This window comes from Vidua macroura, chromosome 2 (assembly GCF_024509145.1).
Source record: "Vidua macroura isolate BioBank_ID:100142 chromosome 2, ASM2450914v1, whole genome shotgun sequence".
Classification (NCBI taxonomy): domain Eukaryota; kingdom Metazoa; phylum Chordata; class Aves; order Passeriformes; family Viduidae; genus Vidua; species Vidua macroura.
This window is the reverse complement of record NC_071572.1, coordinates 112,333,614-112,352,140: the sequence shown is the minus strand read 5'-3', so window position 1 is coordinate 112,352,140 and position 18,527 is coordinate 112,333,614. Positions and strand designations below refer to the sequence as shown.

Below are 18,527 nucleotides of genomic sequence, written 5' to 3'. Positions count from 1 at the left end.
TTGTTGCTGTCACCACTGTTTGGGAGTCAGGGATAAGGGGAAAGGTGAAGTGAGAAGGATCCTGGCCAGAAATTGTTGCCAGTGAGCAGGGGATGGGGGTTCCAGTGAGAGGGATGAGGGGAAGGGAGGGAGTAGAAGATGTGTGGTGGTCACAGGCACAGAGACAATGACCTGCAATATAAGCAGCCTTACAAGGTACTTTTCCTGTCAGGCAGTAACTTGGGTAGTGAATGTGTAGTAAAAGAAAATGCTCCCATCTGGATTGGATGTGGGAAGATTTTTTTCTCATTTACTCCAAACTTGTTCCTTTTTTTGTTTGCCCTCTTCTGATTTTGACTTTTCTGCCATAAATAATCCCAGTGGTTGTCTTCACTGCAGCTCGTTGCTCTCTGTAGCAGTGCCTCAATGAAACAGATGCAGCTTCTGGCAGCTCAGCTAATTTTGTCAAACCATCTAGTGCTGTCAATGAAACCAAACTGAGATATGTTAATTATATTCCACTGGCATGTGGCAAAACCGTGGGCATTAACAGGCTCACTAACACTGCCTTGCCTGCAGAGCTGGGAAGAAGGTTTACATTCTTCTTTCCACGTCATGTTTCTTGAGACAGCAAAGTCTAGAAAGGCTTCTTTATTAAAAAGTCTTACCTGCTGGTGGTAAAACCTCTCTCTAAATCCAAGCAAGGTTGGAGGGGTGCAGTTTTTTGTTTTCGTCCTGATTTTAGCAGCTATACTTCCTTTCCTCTGGTTAATCAAGTAGAAAAGTAGCCAGCAGTTTTACTACCAAGTGCCTTGATGTGCTGGTCAGGATGCAATTGTATTTCTGCCCTTAGAGGAGCCAGTTCCCTCTGAATGCAGAAACCCCTTCCTTTGGCCTGAGGGGGTCATTAAAAGAGGAAACAATATAAACTATGGAGAAGGGAATTGGATCTCCTGACTTTTTTATAAGGGAAGATTAAAGGAACTGAATGTGTTTGGTTTGGCCCCACCAGTGACTGAGGAGGGTTGCAGATGATGCCTGAGGAGTGGCTGAAGGATGTGGGCAAGAGGGGGGGGGGGGTCACAGAATGTGCTGGGGGGCACATGATGGAGGAGAGGCTCCTTGTGACAAAATGCCTTGATGGGAAATGGATACAGTAAACTGTGCTGCTCTGCAGCATGGCAGAAAACCTTGTTCAGTTACTGGGGCCCACTGAGCAGGAATTTAAGCACCATGCCTGCAGTTTGTGCTGCAGGTCACAGTCTTTCCCAGCCAAGGGCTTTGGGGACAATTCTCCTCTTCTTAGGGGCTAAATGTGAGTTAACACAGCCTTGCTAATAATTCATGTTTAATTGCAACTGTAAAAAGAAACTTCTCCCCCAGCTCTCTTAAGGTGTTTGGCCTTTACCCTCAGCATTTTGGCATTGCTAACTCTGGGCTGTTTCTGTCCTGCTCTGCTGCAGTGATCCCGGACTCGCTGCGGGTCACAGCCATCCCGCAGACACTGAACAAGGTGGAGCACGACTCCCTGGAGCTCAAGTGCGAGGTGTCCAAGAGCACAGCCCAGCACAGCCACGTCTCCATCGCGTGGTACCGGCAGCGAGGCAGCGAGGCGCCCGTCGAGATCATCTCCCTCAGCCGCGACTTCGTCCTGCGGGCGGGCAGCGCCTACGCCCAGCGACAGGCCACGGGGGACGTGCGCTTGGACAAAGTTGGGGAGACCACCTCCAAGCTCACCATCTACAACCTCCACCCGTCAGACCAGGGCGAGTTTTACTGCGAGGCAGCAGAGTGGATCCAGGACCCGGACGATTCCTGGTATGCCATGACCCGCAAGCGCTCCCAGGGCGCCATCGTCAACGTGCAAGCCACTGGTCAGTGTCTCCTCTGCCTCTTCTCCCTTGGCTGGGCAGTGGGAGGAGATGGAAAATGGGGCTGTGCCGTGTTAGGTGGCTGGGGTTCAGCTCCCTGCTTTGCCATGTGCCCCACTTGGGGGGCTGCTGGCAGGGTGGAACAGGGCAAAGGAGGCCCCAGGCACTGCCTGCAGCCAAGGGAAGTGTCAGCAAAGGGCAGCAAGGGGTCTTGGATGGCAGGCCCTGTCTCCTGACGTGGTCAGGGATCTGGGGCTGACACAGAAGCTAAAACATACATCTTAAGCACTTGGTGCTAGCTCAGACAGTGAGGATTTTGGTAAGTTAGGAGGTAGGAGTGATACAGCAGGGAATAAAACTAAAAATGTCAGCAAGCACTTTTGTATTGCACAAGGTCCATTTACAAGTCAAAATTCTTCTCCTAGCACAGGTTCCTGCTAAGGATCTAAAGACCCAGCTGAGCTCTTTGTTCCTCTCAGATGTCCCCAAAGGTTCTGCCTCTTGACTCTGGCTGAGCAGGGTGGGAGTAGGACTGAGGAAGATTTTCCTTGCTCTGTGCTTGATGGGCAAGAAGGTGCCTCTCTGGCAGCACAGCCCATCTGGTCTCCCACAGCAAAAACAAGTCCCTAACCTTTTTACCTCTGGATGTACTTGTCTGAGGGATATTGGCTGTGCAGGGAGTAGCAAGCTGTGAACACCTGACATGAGGTGTATGGATTCTCCTGATGGGCTTTGCTATCCTGACACGAGTCTCTCTCCCCAGACAAGGAGTTCAGCGTCCGGCTGGAGACGGAGAAGCGGATGTACATCGTGGGCGAGCCGGTGGAGTTCCGCTGCATCCTGGAGGCGCAGAACGTCCCCGACCGCTACTTCTCCATCTCCTGGGCCTTCAACAGCTCCCTCATCGCCAGCCTGGGACCCAACGCCGTGCCGGTGCTCAACAACGAGTTTGCCCAGCGTGAGGCCCTGGGCCAGCTCAAGGTGGCCAAAGAAAGCGACAACGTTTTCGTGCTGAAGATCTACCGCCTGCGCCTGGAGGACAGCGGCAAGTACAACTGCCGTGTGACCGAGCGGGAGAAGACTGTGACGGGAGACTTCATCGACAAGGAGAGCAAGCGGCCAAAGAACATCCCCATCACTGTCATGCCACTCAGTAAGTAGAGGCGTGCCCATCCCCTCCTGAGGGCATTGCTGTACTGGGCAGGTAGCTGGGAAAGACATGATGTGCCCAGACCACAGCCGTACAGGAGAGGGAGGATAGGAGTTCACATGCTGTTCAGGCTTGGAATCCCAACTGGTGAGACGTATTTCTGTTGTTGGGAAGGGGATGAAGAGGAGGGATGTGTGTCAGGTTCATAGGTGGGGAGTCATGCCCCCACCTTGGTAATGACACCAAGGTGGCAGTTTGTTCTTGAGCTGAAGGTAGATGTGACAGCCTCTGACTTGCTCCTCACGCCTCGCTCCCGGCCTTGCTCTGCAGGGAGCTGGGTGCTCTGTAAGGTACCCAGCAGGCATAGCAGGAAAACCAGCTTGGCCTTGGGGTATCCTAGGAGCTGCTAGGTTCCTGCAGGCTGTTATGTGATGGTGATTCAGCTGTCTTGCAAGACAGCTGTACTGGAAGAATCCAGGCGTGCTCCTTGAGCCCCAGTGCTCTTCAGCATGGAGCTCCGGACTGGTCACTATGTGTCAGCTAGCTCTGGTGAAAACAGCGGGAGGCTTGCATTAAATGTCTTTTATATTTGTGAAATAAACATGGTAAATACAGAAATAACAAATTGAGAGGAGAGGTTCCACTGACTCATTCCTTGTTTTGCTCTCTGAAACTCTGGTAGCAGTGACATGGTGAACCTTGCACAGGTTGCCCAGGCTGCCATGGCAGTGGGCTTGGACCAAGCAGAGGGTAGCTGTAAGAGGATTTTGTGCTATATTGGCCTCTTATCTCCTAGATTTGTAGGGAAATGCAGCCCTTTCCTCTAGCTTTTTTTCCCCTCCTCATTTCTCCAAAAGAAATTCTATTTCTTTTTTCTCCTACTGATTTTTGGTCTCATTTGTTTGGCTTTGAAAATCACTCTAGCTAGAAATCTTGCACTGGACAAATTTCTAAAATGTATTGTTTCTAGACCCAGCCACCTTTCAGACAGATTTGATTCTTGCCTTTGATAAATCAGCAGCTGTAGGAACAAATGTGATGATTTTTTTTAAGGGTGCTAAGTGTCCATAACTGTGATGGAAGGCAGCAGGAGTAACCTCAGTACCCCAGCACTCCATATCTCTGAAAAACCAGCCACAAAGCCTTACACCTCTGGGAAGCTCAAGATACCAGATTTTTTTTGAACATTACCAAAGAGTGATAGCTACCTATAGTGTCACGAACAGTGGGAGTCTGGGAGAGTTTCTCCCAAAAGGTGTTGGTAGGAATGGATGTGGCAAGATGGTGATCAGGATGACGTGAATTGAAAAAGCCACAGGGCGCTGGAAGCTTTTTTTTTTTGGCAGAGCCAGTCGCACGCAGTGCATATTGTAGCAACAGAAATTCCCTCAAGTTTTGCTGAGATCCCATCCCGGACCTGTGACCAGAAGACACGGCAATGTCTCCTGAGCCGTAGGCAGAGATTGCTCCCAGCTTTGGCCTACACCTGCCTTGAGTGTGCAAGTCACCAGGAGCAGCTCGCTGCCCACCAGCTGTTTTTGGATGTGGTCACGCATGAGGTTAAGACGTGCCTGGACCCAAATGTGTGGGCAGTTTCCTGCACCTGGTGGAAAGCGTCTCTGGCCAGCAGCGTCCTTCTTGCAGCCCGAGCAGTGGCGAGTGTGTATCATCTCCCCTGTGTGTATGCGTTTCTCTCCTTAGAGACCAGCATCTCCTTGGAGATAATCAACAACGCCACCAATGTCTTGGAGGGAGAGAGCCTGCGCTTTGGCTGCAACGTGCGCTCGGGCTTCGGGCCCCAGAGCCGCCTCTCGGTCGCGTGGCTGCTGGTGGACAAGCTGAACCGGCGCAGCGAAATCGTGCGTCTGGACCGGGAGGGCACCCTGCACCCCGGCCCCGCCTACGCGGAGCGCAGCAGCTACGGGGGCATCCAGGTGGAGCAGGTGCGGCCCGGCTCCTTCACCCTGGAGGTCTTCAACAGCGTCAAGGCGGACGAGGGCCACTATGAGTGCCGGGTGGCCGAGTGGACACGGACACTGGATGGGGAGTGGCAGATGGTTGGGGAGCGGCACGCGAGCACCCCGGTGTCCATCACTGCTCTGGGTGAGTACTTGAGGCGTGGGGGGCCCCGGGGCCACGGTCCCCCCGTGTGCCTGGCCGTCCCCCAGGAGGTCACCTGCAGATCACTGAGGCTGTTCTCAGCGCTCCTGCCTTTGCTTGCCAGCAGAATGGAGGCACCCAGCAGCCTGCCCACAGCTCCTCGTAGGTTGGTGCAAAATGCCTGCATGCACCCTTGTGTGTGGGGGCAAAGTCTGAGGGGTGGCTGTGGCAGGAGCAGAGCCAGGGAATGGCTGAGGAGAGGAATAGGGCTTCCAGTGTCCTTCAGAGAAGAGAGGCTGCCAGTCCTGTGATGTGTCCTGCCAGTACTGGAGCTGGGTTTTGGTCAGTGCAGTGGTGCTGCTCCATTGGCAGCGCATGGACATCAAAGCCTCCTTGTCTGCCCTACGTAAACCTTACTTCTGCCCACACCAGATCAGGAGTGCAGAATGCTGGGCATCTGTTGGCCCAGAAAGCAGAAATGGTGGGCATCTCTGACAGAAAGTGTGAGTCAGGAATGGTCCTCGCTGCCTCTGCAGTGAGGCACTGAGCTGCTGGCCCAGAACCACAGTGTTGTCCATGACCAAAGTAAAGCAGTACCTTGGATCATTTGAAGCTGGTACTCTGCTCTGCCAAGGGGCTCCTCTGTTCCAACACAGTGAAACCACATCAGTTTAGGAGAGGGCAGGTAGGGAGTTTGACATTGTGCATGGATTGTGAGTTACTTTGGTCCTCTTGAGCTGGTTCCAAAAGTGATCTGCAGAAGGCTGAAGAAGGGATGACTGCCTTTGTAAGGCTACTGATTTTCAGAATGCCAAGGCTAAGATAATCAGGGAGTTCTATTGAAAGGTTGAGATAGGAATTTTGGCGGGAGGGTGGGGATTGTGTGGCTCTTACTGGTACTCTGAAGTATTAATCTTAAGCTTTGACAAGATGTGTGTGAGACCAGACTTCAAAGTTGTATTGTATTCTGATGAAAATCTTGCCTTTTTCCTTCTTTCCTCTCCTTTACTTTTGACCTCCTTTCAGAGGCTGTTTTGTCTGGAGTTAGAAATCTTTTCTGTGTAGCTTCCAAAAGCAGGTGAGGATGTTCTTTTGTAAAGAACTAAGGGAAGGTTCTCATCTAGTTTCAATGGTGTCTTCCTCATGAGGTCAGCAGCATTTGGCCTGCTACAAGTCCCAGGTGTCAGCCCTTCCCTTTACTCTGCCACTTCTAAAAGTCTTGAGATTAAGCACTGAGATTTTAAAATGTGTCACTTCTACTCTTGTTAAAATTTAAGATGCTCAGAAGTGCACAGCATTTCCAGAAGATGTGATAGAAAGGTTGTCCCACCTCCTCCGCTCCTCAGTCACCGGCTGTTGAGCATGTTCTGTCTAGTCTTAAGAGATTCCTAGGTCTCTTTAACTAGCAAAGCTGAGGTACCTCATAAAAATATAGTAGAGAATCTATTGAGTATTATTTTGCTTCTGAATCTGGTTCAGATTCAGATTTTTTTGTTCAGCTTCATGTTTTTGAAATGTCCTGAGAAACTCAAATTCAGGGTACTAAGAAAAAGCAGGAGAGGTTTATGGCTTCAGAAACTGCTGTTCTAAAAAAAAATGCAGTAAATTTAGTGACACTCACATTTCAAGTTAAGGTATCATTGTTTGCCAGACTGCCGGGGTAAGAAACTCTTTAACTGATGATGTTCAAACCCATAAATCTAACCACAGGGTGGTTCAGAAGCAACAGCCAGAAGAGAGAGATGTGCTGGCAGAAGAGACCAGATGTTCCTGAATTTCTGAAGCTCTTGAGTGCGTGGCACAGACTTAAGTCCCAGTCTGGCCAAGGAAGGAGGGGGGGTGAGGGAGTGGTGTATTTTTGTAGGGAGGTTTTACAGAAAATCAATCCACTTTTATGCTTTTTGTACCAAGTCCCAAAAGAAGAAGGGCTTTGGTTTGTTCACTTAAGTGCCATGACCATGTTGACGGAGTTGAAGACCTGAGAAACACACCTGGCTTCTGCATGACTTCATGAAGCTTCCTTGCCTGGGCCAACTGGAGAGTAAACTTGATGAAATCAGCTGGTCTTGGTGAAATTAAGTTGGCTTTCTAGGGCCTTCTCTGGCTCACGGTTTCTCTGAGCTGGGCCCGGTAACACACTTACTGGGGCAGGAGGGCTGCTGCAGGGTCTGAAGGTCAGGTCTTATATGGGGCTGAGATGCAGCAGCTCTGCAGGGGAGGCAGCCTGGGTCTCACGCTGCCCTCCTGGGTAATCACTGAACATGCTGTGAGAGGCTTTAATCCCGAAGATTGACCTGTTTTCTCAGTAATTACACGTCCCGGAGCTCTGGCACGGTGACGCCATGGGCTTGCGGAGGCACTTGCTGGAAGTGTGCACATTTGGTGAGCTCCGTGCTGTGCCCGGTCTGCCTGCAGCAGCAGGAAGCTCCTGGCTCGTCTTTTCGAGCCAGTGGCAGGCTGAAGCTCCATGCTGATCCAGAAGATGTTCCTTTTTTGACCAGGCACTGTCTGGGGTCTCCTCAAGCAGTGGCAGCTCTGCTGAGAGCTGGGGTGGTCAGCACTGCAGGGAGAGGGGGAAGTGTCAGCCCATGTGGGACACCCCATGGAGCCTCTGAGAAGAGGAGCGCTTCCTGGGGACGTTGGCAGAAGAAAACAAGGTCCCTGCTAAGTCTGCTGGCCACACTGAAGTGATTGGAAGAGAAGAAAATGTTTCTCTCTGCAGCTTGGAGCAAATGAGCAGTGGAAATACTCTGCCTGAATATGTAAGCCTGACTGGCTATCTGGAATATGTTACCTTTTAATTACTAATAGACTGCTGATTTCAACTCCTCTAAACAAACAGAGTGCTGGGGGAGACAAGTCAAAACGTATTGACCAGCTTGCAGAGTGGCAGACACATGAGAATAACTGCATAAAGCTGTCCTGGAGCTGTGATCTGGAAGAGAACAAAAGCTGTGTGAAGAACAGGAGCAGCCAGCTTCTCTTTTCAGTTTGCCTCCATCCTGGGGTTTTGTAACCATTGCCACCTCTACGATGCATGTTTTGAAGGCTGCTACTTCTTGCTTTCCTCCTTCTTCCTCCAGCTGCAGCAGCCAGATGCAGACCTGGGTTGGGGGACAGGGTGGGACACCCTGCCCAAGAGGTGGATGTGAATCCCAGGGCGCTGGTGCTGAGTAGCTGCTCTGCCAGGTGCTGCTCCCTTGCCATTGTGCTGCTGCATTTCCACACAGGGTTTTGGCAGCCTGCAGAGGCTGTGTCTCAGGGGATCTCACTCCTCTGGGCAGAAATCAAGGGCAATCCTGCTATGGCTGCAGCCCGTGCTCACTCAGGCAGTCACTGCTGCTCAGGCAGTCACCACTTGTGTGTTTTTGCCTCTGCTTTTCGCCTCACTTAGCCATACCAAATGAGAAGCTGACACGACTCGAGTGGCTGATCACACCACTGGATGAGCACTCTGGCTTTTGCATGCTGACAGCAGGGCCTCCATAGGCAGGTGTCTCAAAGCCCTCTCCTCTCTTCCCACAGAGGCCGGATTTGCTGTCACCGCCATCTCCCGCACCCCGGGGGTGACCTACAACGAGTCCTTCGACCTCCAGTGCATCATCAAGCCCCACTACCCGTCGTGGGTGCCGGTGTCGGTGACGTGGCGCTTCCAGCCGGCGGGCAGCACCGAGTTCCACGACCTGGTCACCTTCACGCGCGACGGCGGGGTCCAGTGGGGCGACAGGGCCGCGGCCTTCCGCACCCGCACCGCCATCGAGAAGGCCGAGTCCAGCAACAACGTGCGCCTGAGCATCAGCAGGGCCAGCGACACCGAGGCCGGCAAGTACCAGTGCGTGGCCGAGCTCTGGAGGAAGAACTACAACAGCAGCTGGACGAGGCTGGCGGACAGGACCTCCAACCTGCTGGAAATCAGGGTCCTGCGGCCAGGTGAGTGCCAAGGGCGTGTGGAGGGGGTTGAGGGGCGTGCTGGGGGGATGGGGTATGTGCTGGTGCTGCAGAGGTCTCCCCTGAGTTAGGACTGCTCTTCTGGCAGTGGCTGATGTTTCTCACTTGTAGCTGGCTCAGCTCTTCGACTGTGATTATGTTGGAGCTCCTGTATCCACCTCTGGGGAAGTGGGTCCTCTCTTTGTCGTTTGACTGGTGTTCCCAGGGTTTTCTTCTGGGAAGTGAGGTGGCTGAACTCAGTCCAGTCTCTGGAGTGTTCCTGTGAGACAGAGGTGGTATTCAGATTGCCACCTCCATTTGTCAGGACAGACTCTGAAAAGAGAGGAGAAGAATGGGGCAAATAGGATCAAAGAGAGAGATGTGTTCCCACCAAAGCTGCATGTGCACCATAGGTGGGGTGCTGCATCTCATTCTGCTGGAGGCACCTTCAAAAACAGATGGTGATCAAAGAACCTGATTTTCATCCTCACCAGAAATTGACCCCTTTTGTCTGAAAGCCTCCACGGCCACAGGTGCCCACACAGGGTATGCAGCAGATAACCACAGGCACCTGGCATGGCAGGGGCAGTCAGAAAACCTACAAGGTGCTGTCCCTGTACAGCCACTGAAGTGAATGAGGGGCCTTCTGTAGGCCTTGTCACTGATATTTTGCTGGTATCCCTATTGTGCATGAACAGTGCAAAGATACGTGGCCACAGTAGCTGTGGGCTGTTGCTGAGCTTAGGGGTGGAATTGGTGTTTGCAGTGAGGCTTTTAACACCTTCAAGACTGTTGGCTCAGGTCCTTGCTGCATGTGAGTTCTCCTTTTGTGTTCCTGTGCAGAAGGACTCCTTCCTAGGGTCTCTACTGGTTGGGCTTCATGTTTTTCCCATCAGTATCCCTCTTTATACTCCCTCCACCTTCCCCAACCATGTCTTTAGACAACTCAGGGCATGCTGTGAGCTCGAGCCACCTTATGAGCTCTCCATCATTTTTCTTCCCTCTCTATCCCTTGCCCTCATCTCCAGGTTAATCTTCTCCATTTATCTTGATTATGCTGCCTTGTAATACATGTTTTACTGCTTGCAGGGTCGAGTTGGTGATGTTCATCATTTTAGCTTAGCTTCCTTAGGAAGCAGTGTTGAATGGATGTGGTCCCTGGAGTAGCATGCTTCTTCACAGCCCTGTGCATGCATATCTGTGTGTGAGAGAGAGAGGGAAGGAGAAATCCTTGATAACAGCTTCAGGAAGAGAGCCTGTGTGTCACAGCTCAGGGTGGCAGGCAGCTCAGATAAACCATGCTCTGGCAGCTTGTTGTTCTTTACTGGAGCAGTAACACTCAAGTGATGCCTTAACAGAACAAGTTGTCCAGGTCTCCATGGTTTTTACCTCTCCTTGTCTCCCAGCTGCTCAGCAAATGACTGCAAAATAAGTCTTAGCTGTCAGTTCAGTGAGCCCTGCACAATGTTTGAAGCTTTATGGCTCACAAGTGGGGATGGAAGAGAAGAGGGACTCCTCAGAGCTCTCCCAGCACCATGGCTGTACCCTCTCTGTGTTTTGTTACTGTGTCCCAGGCAGCCTCTGGGAGCGGCTGCTTGATGTTCTGCATTAATGAAATGGTGGCAGTCAGACCAGGGACTGCTCTGGTTCTCTCTGGTTTTGCAGGTGGCAGAGGGTTGTATTGTGTCATTCCTGGGTCTTTGGCTGGATGATCTCCAGAGAGAATCAAGGATGATATGGGAGACACCTTCCCCAGACACTTCTGAATGAACGTCCTAGAGCCCTCCCAGTCAAACCTGCGCCGATGAAGTGGGTGCTGGTTTTCAGATAAATATCCAAGGCTTCTCCAAAAAGGGTCATTCAGGACCTGGAAGGATTAAACAGCTGAGAGCTGTCTGTCTACTTCTGTTCACCAGTCACTAGTTATCTGAGATGAGTTCAGGTTGCTGTTGGGTGTCAGTCCTAGCCTTTCTTTTGCCGTTAGCCATGGCTGTCTGCCTTGACCCATATGCTCGGGGTGACCTATCTCCACTACCAGTCCACTAAGGGACATCATAAAGATGTCTTAAAGATCATAAAGATGTCATAAAGATGACATCATAAAGATGTCATAAAGAAGGCTTTTCTGGAGGTGTTTTGGCAAATGGAGTCAGCATGTGTTTCTAGACTGTAAGTTAATGTGGGGTTTCTAGTTCCCTCTCCAACCTCTGCTTCCTGTTTGAGTGACCTTTCTATTTGACAGGTTCCTGGTGCAGACATGGAAGTCAGTATATGTCAGCCTTTGAAGTGTGTTGAGGAGAGAAAGGTAAATTAGTGGCAGCCTCCTTGCTTTGTGAAATCCGAGAAGAAATGAGCAGTATTTTGAGAAATGAAACATGTAGGGGCTGAAGGAGTGAGCAAGGAAGGCAGGCAATGGCAGCATTAACCCAGTACAAGGGTTAATGTACCTCTGAGTACAAGCTCTGCAGACATGATGGCAGAAGTCTCCTGTGTGGCAGCTGAGCCAGATTTGGCCTTTGAGTGTAACATTCCTGATCCCTTGGGATCTTTTTTGTTCTAAAGACTAGCAGTATGAGGAAATTCCCTATAAAGGGTGCTGGCTGTGTGTGTGAGAGGTTATAGAGAATTTAGGTATCATGTAAGTTCACCAGCAGTAGCACTGGGATCCACAGCTCCCTTTCCTGGCCTGCTGCTCACTGTCATGCAAGCCTGCACACCTTGGGTTGAGAGCTCATGTGTGCTTTAGAGGGACAGGGACCTGCACTGCTTTAGGGCCACTGCTGAGTTTTAACTTCTGTAGGCTGGGGCAGAAATCCAGGCTGGTGTGGAGGGCTGTTAGACAGGACTGGAGACCAGACTGGCTAGATAGCCTGTGGCTGTTTCATTTCCCTACAATGCAGTGCTCTCCTTTCTACTTCCATCTCTCAAGATACCTGTTGTTTCTTTCTTGGTGAGCTCTTGTTGCAACAGAAGGGGAAGAATAATAAAAGTACATCTCAGTTCCCACCAGCTGCTTCCCTGAAACCAAAGCTGGCAGGAGACCATGCACAGTAGTGCAGCCTGAACTAGAAGTGAGTCCCGAGTGCAGGAGTGAAGATTTCTTTTGTGTTTGGGGCTCCCCTTCTACTGCACTATCTGGCCTGCCTCTGAAAACCTGGGTCTTTCATCCCCAAGGCCATCATCCCTTTCCCCTGAGGGTTCACCACCATTTTCCCATCTAGAGACTTTGCTTTGCCCTTTGCTTTGCCCCTCTCCGGGTTGAGAAGAGCAGCCAGCATGCAAGGCTTAGTGGGCTGATATTTGGGAGATCCATCAGGATTAGCTGTGTCCTGTCCTTGGAGAGGACATGTGTGGTGGCTCCCTGGCACTTAGAGTTTCCTTGGGTTTTAGGGGAGGCAGAGGTACCTTTTTAGGGAAAGCAGGTGGTTCCTTTTGAATCCAAGTGACCCTGGAAGCCTTTGGATTCAGGCTGAGCTCTCAGTGCTCACACTGAGATGCCAGCTGACCTCGCTGTTCCCTGCCTCGCACAGCATGGAGGGAAAACAGCACTTGGGCTCTGGGCCCTGCCTGAGGGAGGAAGGTGGTAGATGGGTTCAGACAGGTTAAGGGGAAGACACAAGGGCTGTCAGGCAGGCTTTATTCCCATCTCCTCCTTGGATCTTGCTTCTCCCTGCCAGGTGTCCAGGGATGAGACAGCAGGCGCTGTCTGGCAGCAGTGCATGTCCGTGTGGTCTGCAGGACTCAGACAAGGGCAGCAGACAGTGCACCACGGGGGCTGTGCTGCAATCTGGGCAGGCTTGGGTGTCTGCAGAGTGCTCTCTCTTTTGGCAAGGAGGCTTGGGGCAGATTTGTGCTGGTGTATTAAATTGCCATTGTCATTGTGTGTGTTGCTGCACTTACCATTCCCCTGCAGCACGGATCAGGGGGTGATTCTGCAAAGTCCTGGGGTCTGAGTGCTTGGAGAATGTATCTGGCAACACCAGAATAAGAAAGCAGGGCTTTCACACAACACCCCCACCCTCAGAGCACCTTCTCACCCCTTTCATACTCATGCACTTCCCCATTCAGCTCCCCACCCCTCCATCCTTGTGTTGTTCCTTGTCCTGTTCCTTCGTGACTAAATCTGGACCGGGTGCTCAGGGAGAAGCTGCAATCGCCTCTATAAATCTGTGCTCTTGCTGCTGGGATTTTGACAGTAATGAACATGGGAGGAGGGATGGCAGGGGATGATAACTGAGCAGACGCCAGGGGTGCTGGGCTCCTCACTGCTTTTTTGCAAGCCAGTCTACAGCAGATTGATTGACCTGGGAGCTGTCGAGCAAACAAGGCAGTCATGCTCTTCATTAGAGCATTAATTAGCTTCCAGAGGCTCTCCAGGGGCTGCTTCTTAAAGTTTGGTTTATTAGAAGCTGTCAGGTTGAAACCATCATGGAGGGGGAGGATGGAGGTTCGTCACTGGCCTTGGAGGAGCTGGAGGTGGCTTCTTCCTGAACCTTACTTTAGGAGTGGGGTAAGCCAGAGCTGTGCTGTCCCTGAAGCCCTGCATTCAGGTGGGTGCAGAGCCCTCTGCTACTTTTCTGCTCTCTACAGGAAACCAGAGAGTGGCTGTGCTGGGCTAGCAATGGCCAGAGAAACCTAATGAGTGGAGAATGAAGGACTCTTACCTCTTTGTCCAAGCCCATCCATGGCAGCCACAGAGAGACTATTCAGTCTCATGCTCCTTCTCTCTGAAGGCTCATTGAGCAGCCAAGCAGTGTATGGTTGTGACTGTGCAGGCTTAGGATGCTGGGAAGATAAGGAGGGCACAAGGCAGAGGAGAACTGGAAAAGGAGGCTGCTTTATAGCACACTTAATGCTGGGAGAGGAGGACTGATTTTCAAATAAATAACTACCAAGACATTTGTGGAGTATAGTGAGAAGCTTTCCTTAACTCAGATATTTCTGTTAATGCCTTTATTCCATCTCATTTTAGTAATTCTTAGTAATTTCAGTGTTTAAGGAATCCTCTCATGGATGGATGTGAAAGATGCCTTTTCTACTACAAGTGGCCAGTGGGATACTGACCACACTCTTGAGTGGAGGCTCAAACAAGTGTTTTCAAAGGCTACAAAGTCTCTGCTTTAACCTGACACTTCTTGCTTCTGCCAGCATCCAGCAATAAAATTAAGCAAGGAAAGTTAATGAGCTGGAAACTTCCTTACAGAAGTGAAGTCTGGAAACTGAAGTTTGCTGCTTGCTTGATCCCAGAGTGGTTTTGCTCTGTAGAACAGCACTGCTTCCCTGCTTTACAGCTGTCTGCTCCATCTGGCAAATGGTTTACTCCTGCTTGAGTGCTGAAGAGTTCAAGAAGAGCTCAGAAGAGAGGAGCCTGTTCCTCAGCAGCAGTGGCTGTGGTGCAGAGCAGCCTTCTCTTCCCTGTGTGCTTGGGGACTTGCTCCTTTCCCTTCACTGCCAGTGGGGTAAGACCTGCTGTTCTTCCTCAGAGCTGCTGCTCCTTCCTTCCAGCACACTGAACACATGAAATGAAGGGGCTCAGTGTTGCATGACCCAGAGCTGTCCCCTTTGCCCTGGGGAGCTCTGTTGCCACACTTGCCAGGTCCTCTGGGACAGATTCTCCACTTAGACTTGCTGTAACCTCCTTGGCACAGTTATTTATCCCAGGCCAGCACCCCAGGGTGCTTTTTCTCCACGTTTAGCCATCACTCCCTCCTCCAAACATGCCTGTCCTCCTGGGTGTAAGCAGCAGGGGAGGGAGCTCATGCTGGAGCTGCTGCTGCATTCCTGATGCTGTACTGGGGTTGATGACACTGGCCGTGTGGGGTCACAGCTGTGATTCACCTCTCCCTGCATTTGGTTTTCCTCCTGGGAGCGGTGCTGCTTGGCTCCTCTGCAGGTTTGCCTGTGAGAGCCTTCTGTAAGAGCCAGGTGTGTAGAGCTGATTGCAGCCAGTTATGTTCAAGTTTTGTCTTGGGACTCCAGCCTGGAAAATACACCCAGGAGTGTGACCTGAGAAGTTGAACTTTATTTGGATGAAGCATCTTGGATGCATTTCACAAGGGTGAAGAGTGTGGGAATGCATCCTTGTACCTAGTGGGACCTTAACCTGACTCAGCTTGCCCTGTGTGTGCCCACTGATCTTAGTGCAGGCAGTCTTTCTTTTCAGCCCTCCAACAAGACTGACAGTGCCAGGAGACCTGGGCCATATCCAGGATATGCTACACTCTTCAGATTAGCTCTCTCCATGGTTACCTTTTAGGTCCAAATTTTTCACTTCCATTTCAGAGAACTCTCTGCTTTCTCTCTTTGATATCTCCTGAGCAGTTTTCGACTGCTGTTTGCAGCATGGATATACAAAACCATGGTGTCAGCCTGTTTGCAGTCTGTGCACATGCACCTTCTTTGATGTTTTCATGAACAGCTTCTCTCTCTCCACACAGTTTAGCTTCTCATCGATTCCCTGTTTGCTTTCCTTGGACTAAAATACTCTGCTGTGAGCAGTACTTAGATAGTGTTCAGCTCTAAAGCTTTGTACCTCCTCCTGTCCTTGAAGATCTCAAAAGCAGAGTCAGCAGGGGCAGCCCTTGAGGGAGAGGGAGATTGGTGATGAGCAGCTTTGCAGCCAGGTTGCCCACTCTTCTCCTGTCCCAGTCTCTGCATGGAGCCCCAGCTCTCTGTGAGATGGGTGGCCTTGGGGCCAGCAGGCTCAGTGCTGCAGCAGCACAATATTTCTCTTGCTGCATTCTCAGCCCCCAGTCAGAGCACTGCCCAGCCCAGGGGTCCCTCCCTGTATGTCCAAGCAGCACCTTTGGCAGTCCAACCCTGTGCAAGGCACCTGCACCATTTTTCTGTGTTCTGTATCCTGAGGAATGCTTCTCCTGGCATGAGAAACTGCAAGTTCTGACATAGGTCAAAGACTTATTCCTGGGTTCTCTGAACCTGAGATCTGCTTCCTTACAGCAAAATGGCTACAAACATGCTGAACCTGTGGCTCAGGTTCTTTTATTTTAACATATGTATGTATACATAAAAGTTTTCTCTCAAGACCATCTTACTTTCTTAAATAGTCATTTGGGATGCTGCTAAAGAAAATTACTGTAGCTTTCCTTGTCCCAATTAACAGAGAAGCAGGGAGTTCAGATGATGATGGATCTGTAGCCCATTATGCTGAAATATGTTCTCACTCCTTAAGAAGTTCAAGAATACAATTCCTTAAGAAATGACAGATGGCTCATTTCACTTGGTTGTTCTTCCAGCAGTAGTTGTACTCACTAGTTACAGAAGCAGAGTCATCCATGAGCATTCAGTTTTGGGGAAATGGTATCTTCAGCTGCAATTAAATGTTGCCATTCCGAGGACTTGGTAAAGTGGCTCCCAGGTGGGAAATAAACCCCTGCAGGTGGAGCTGATCTGGCACTTTGCTGCACAGGAGGAGGTGATCCTCATCCCCTGTGTGGACTGCTGGCTGCATGGTCCTGTCCCATTCCTTGTGCTGGCACAGGTGCTGCTGTGCACCAGCTCAGTTTAGTACACCTGCAGAAAGCTAGCCCAGTGAAAATGAACAGTTAAAGGTGAGTGGAGTGAGCTAATGCTTGGATGAATTCAGCTGTGTCCTTCTCAGGGGACTTCCCTTTGCTTGGAGAGCAGCACCTGACACTGGCAGGGCTGGTGCAGGCAGTATCCAAAAGATCTCCTGATCCTGCCTGAGGTCTGTCTGGAGAGCTTGCTCTCTGGATGGCAAGAAAATGACATTTCACACCACTCTAAGCAGCTCATCTCTGTCTGCCCAGCACTCAGATTTTCAGCAGGAGCTGCCAAAAATGCCCAAGTCAAGCACAGCGTGTGTGGAAGTCAGCCCAGCACTACAGGGTGCAGTTGTGCACTGAGTGTGCAACTGCACAAAGCTGCCAAGTTGTTTTGTGAGGGAAGAAATACCTCAGGAAATCCAGCCTCCAGCACGGCATGGGAGTTGGTGTGTGGTACTGCTGTGTGTGTTACAACTTGCTCTTCAGGTGCATTTAATTACTTTTTTTTTCCTAATTGACGGAGCACTCCTTTGTTTGAAATCTTCCTGACGAGGAGTTGATTAAATATCTCTGTATGTTATTTTTTTTATTTCTTTATCCTCAGTGACTGTAGCTTGGTACTGAATTTATCTTCCAGTGATCCTATCTCCATATTTTAATTTACAAGTGATCAGTGAGCCGTATATTGTTTTCTGACAGCAGGCACAACTCATGCTGGGAATCTTTTATTCCTCCCTCCCCTTCTCTCTCTCGTGCAGAACTTCTATGTGCATTTCAGGAAAGTTTCTGGTTTTAGGTTTGTGAGGCATTTTGCTTTGGGGTACATTTGTTTCTTGCTGTTCTTTACACTGACATGGTTTCTGTTTCTTAGGGAAAGTCCTGTTTTCTCCAGGCCAGTGGTACATCCCAGCTGGTGGTCTCTGCCTTAGCCTTGGCTGGACCTGGGAGACTGTGAGCTTCCCAGCTTTTTCCATCCTTGCCTTTTCTGTATGTGCTGGCAGATGTATGGCTTCTGGGCTTTAAGGAGCCTTTCTGGGTCACACATGCATTCCTCCCCGAGGCCCCACTTGGTTACCTGCTGGTTTGTTAGCTGCTCCACGGGCTCTGGCACGGCTGCTAATGCCAGGCTGTTCCCTGGCCAAGCACATGTCCTTGTCACTGCCTGCAGTCTTCACATGCAGAGATGGACTTGACCCGCTCCCCAGAGTTTGGTGGGTCTGCAGTCTGACTGTGCTGCTTGTGGGGAGGGGCAGGCCATGGGGCCACTAGTAGGTACTTTGGGATGATCAGACTTCTTGGGGCTGGAACTGGTGGGGTGCGGATGAGCAAGTGGATCCACCATAGGGTTTGAGGAGAGGTGCCTGTTCTGCTTTGCCACAGCACCCTCTGGCACCATTTTGAGAGCATCAAACTCCACTCCCCAGACTGCAGTAGCACAGTGTCCTTCAGTCCTGTGCCTGTGCTTGGGGCTGAGCGCTGGGCAGGGCTGTTGGACAGGTGATGGTCAGCATGGACGTGCACAGCTACTTAAGTACCCGGCTGGTCTTGCTGCAGCAGCAGCAGCTGTGTGGCTGGGGAGTGTCTGGGCTGCCTGCTGGGCCGTGGACTTTGCAGCAGCTTGCTGAACATGGTGAAATTCAGGTCACTTGGTGGTGTTCAGAGTCACAGGCTCAGCTCTTTTGTCTGACCACGTGGGAGGGGGCTGAAGCTGAGCCTTCTTCAGGAAAGGCTTAACGCTGTCTTTCCTTCCCACAGAGCTGCTCTCCCAGTAATTCAATCATGTCAGCCTGTTTGCAGGCAATAATTCATTGTTATAGGAACACTACAGTAAAGTGACAAGTTAATAATGGCAGTAATAATGGCAGGCAAAGTCTAATGCTATTTCCCTTTCTGCTGCTCCTGTTGCACCAGCAGCCTCCCATGTTGGCTAATGCAATTTGCAACCTCACTAATCCAGTTTCAGGAGGAATTGTGTTC

The 18,527-nt window shown here is 50.8% G+C and overlaps 1 protein-coding gene across 3 annotated transcripts in view; it reads left to right on the top strand.

Annotated features, from left to right (window-relative positions):
* The window catches only part of IGSF3 (immunoglobulin superfamily member 3), a 91,980-nt gene that overhangs the window by 58,182 nt on the left and 15,271 nt on the right, over nt 1-18,527 (top strand). For 2 of the 3 annotated variants that reach the window (XM_053969871.1, XM_053969872.1), the window contains exons 3-6: nt 1,443-1,853; nt 2,614-3,003; nt 4,702-5,103; nt 8,626-9,030. In XM_053969871.1, the coding sequence (XP_053825846.1) occupies nt 1,443-1,853; nt 2,614-3,003; nt 4,702-5,103; nt 8,626-9,030 (1,608 nt within the window). The remainder of the gene's footprint in view (nt 1-1,442; nt 1,854-2,613; nt 3,004-4,701; nt 5,104-8,625; nt 9,031-18,527) is intronic. The other variant, XM_053969873.1, reaches the window with a different exon arrangement.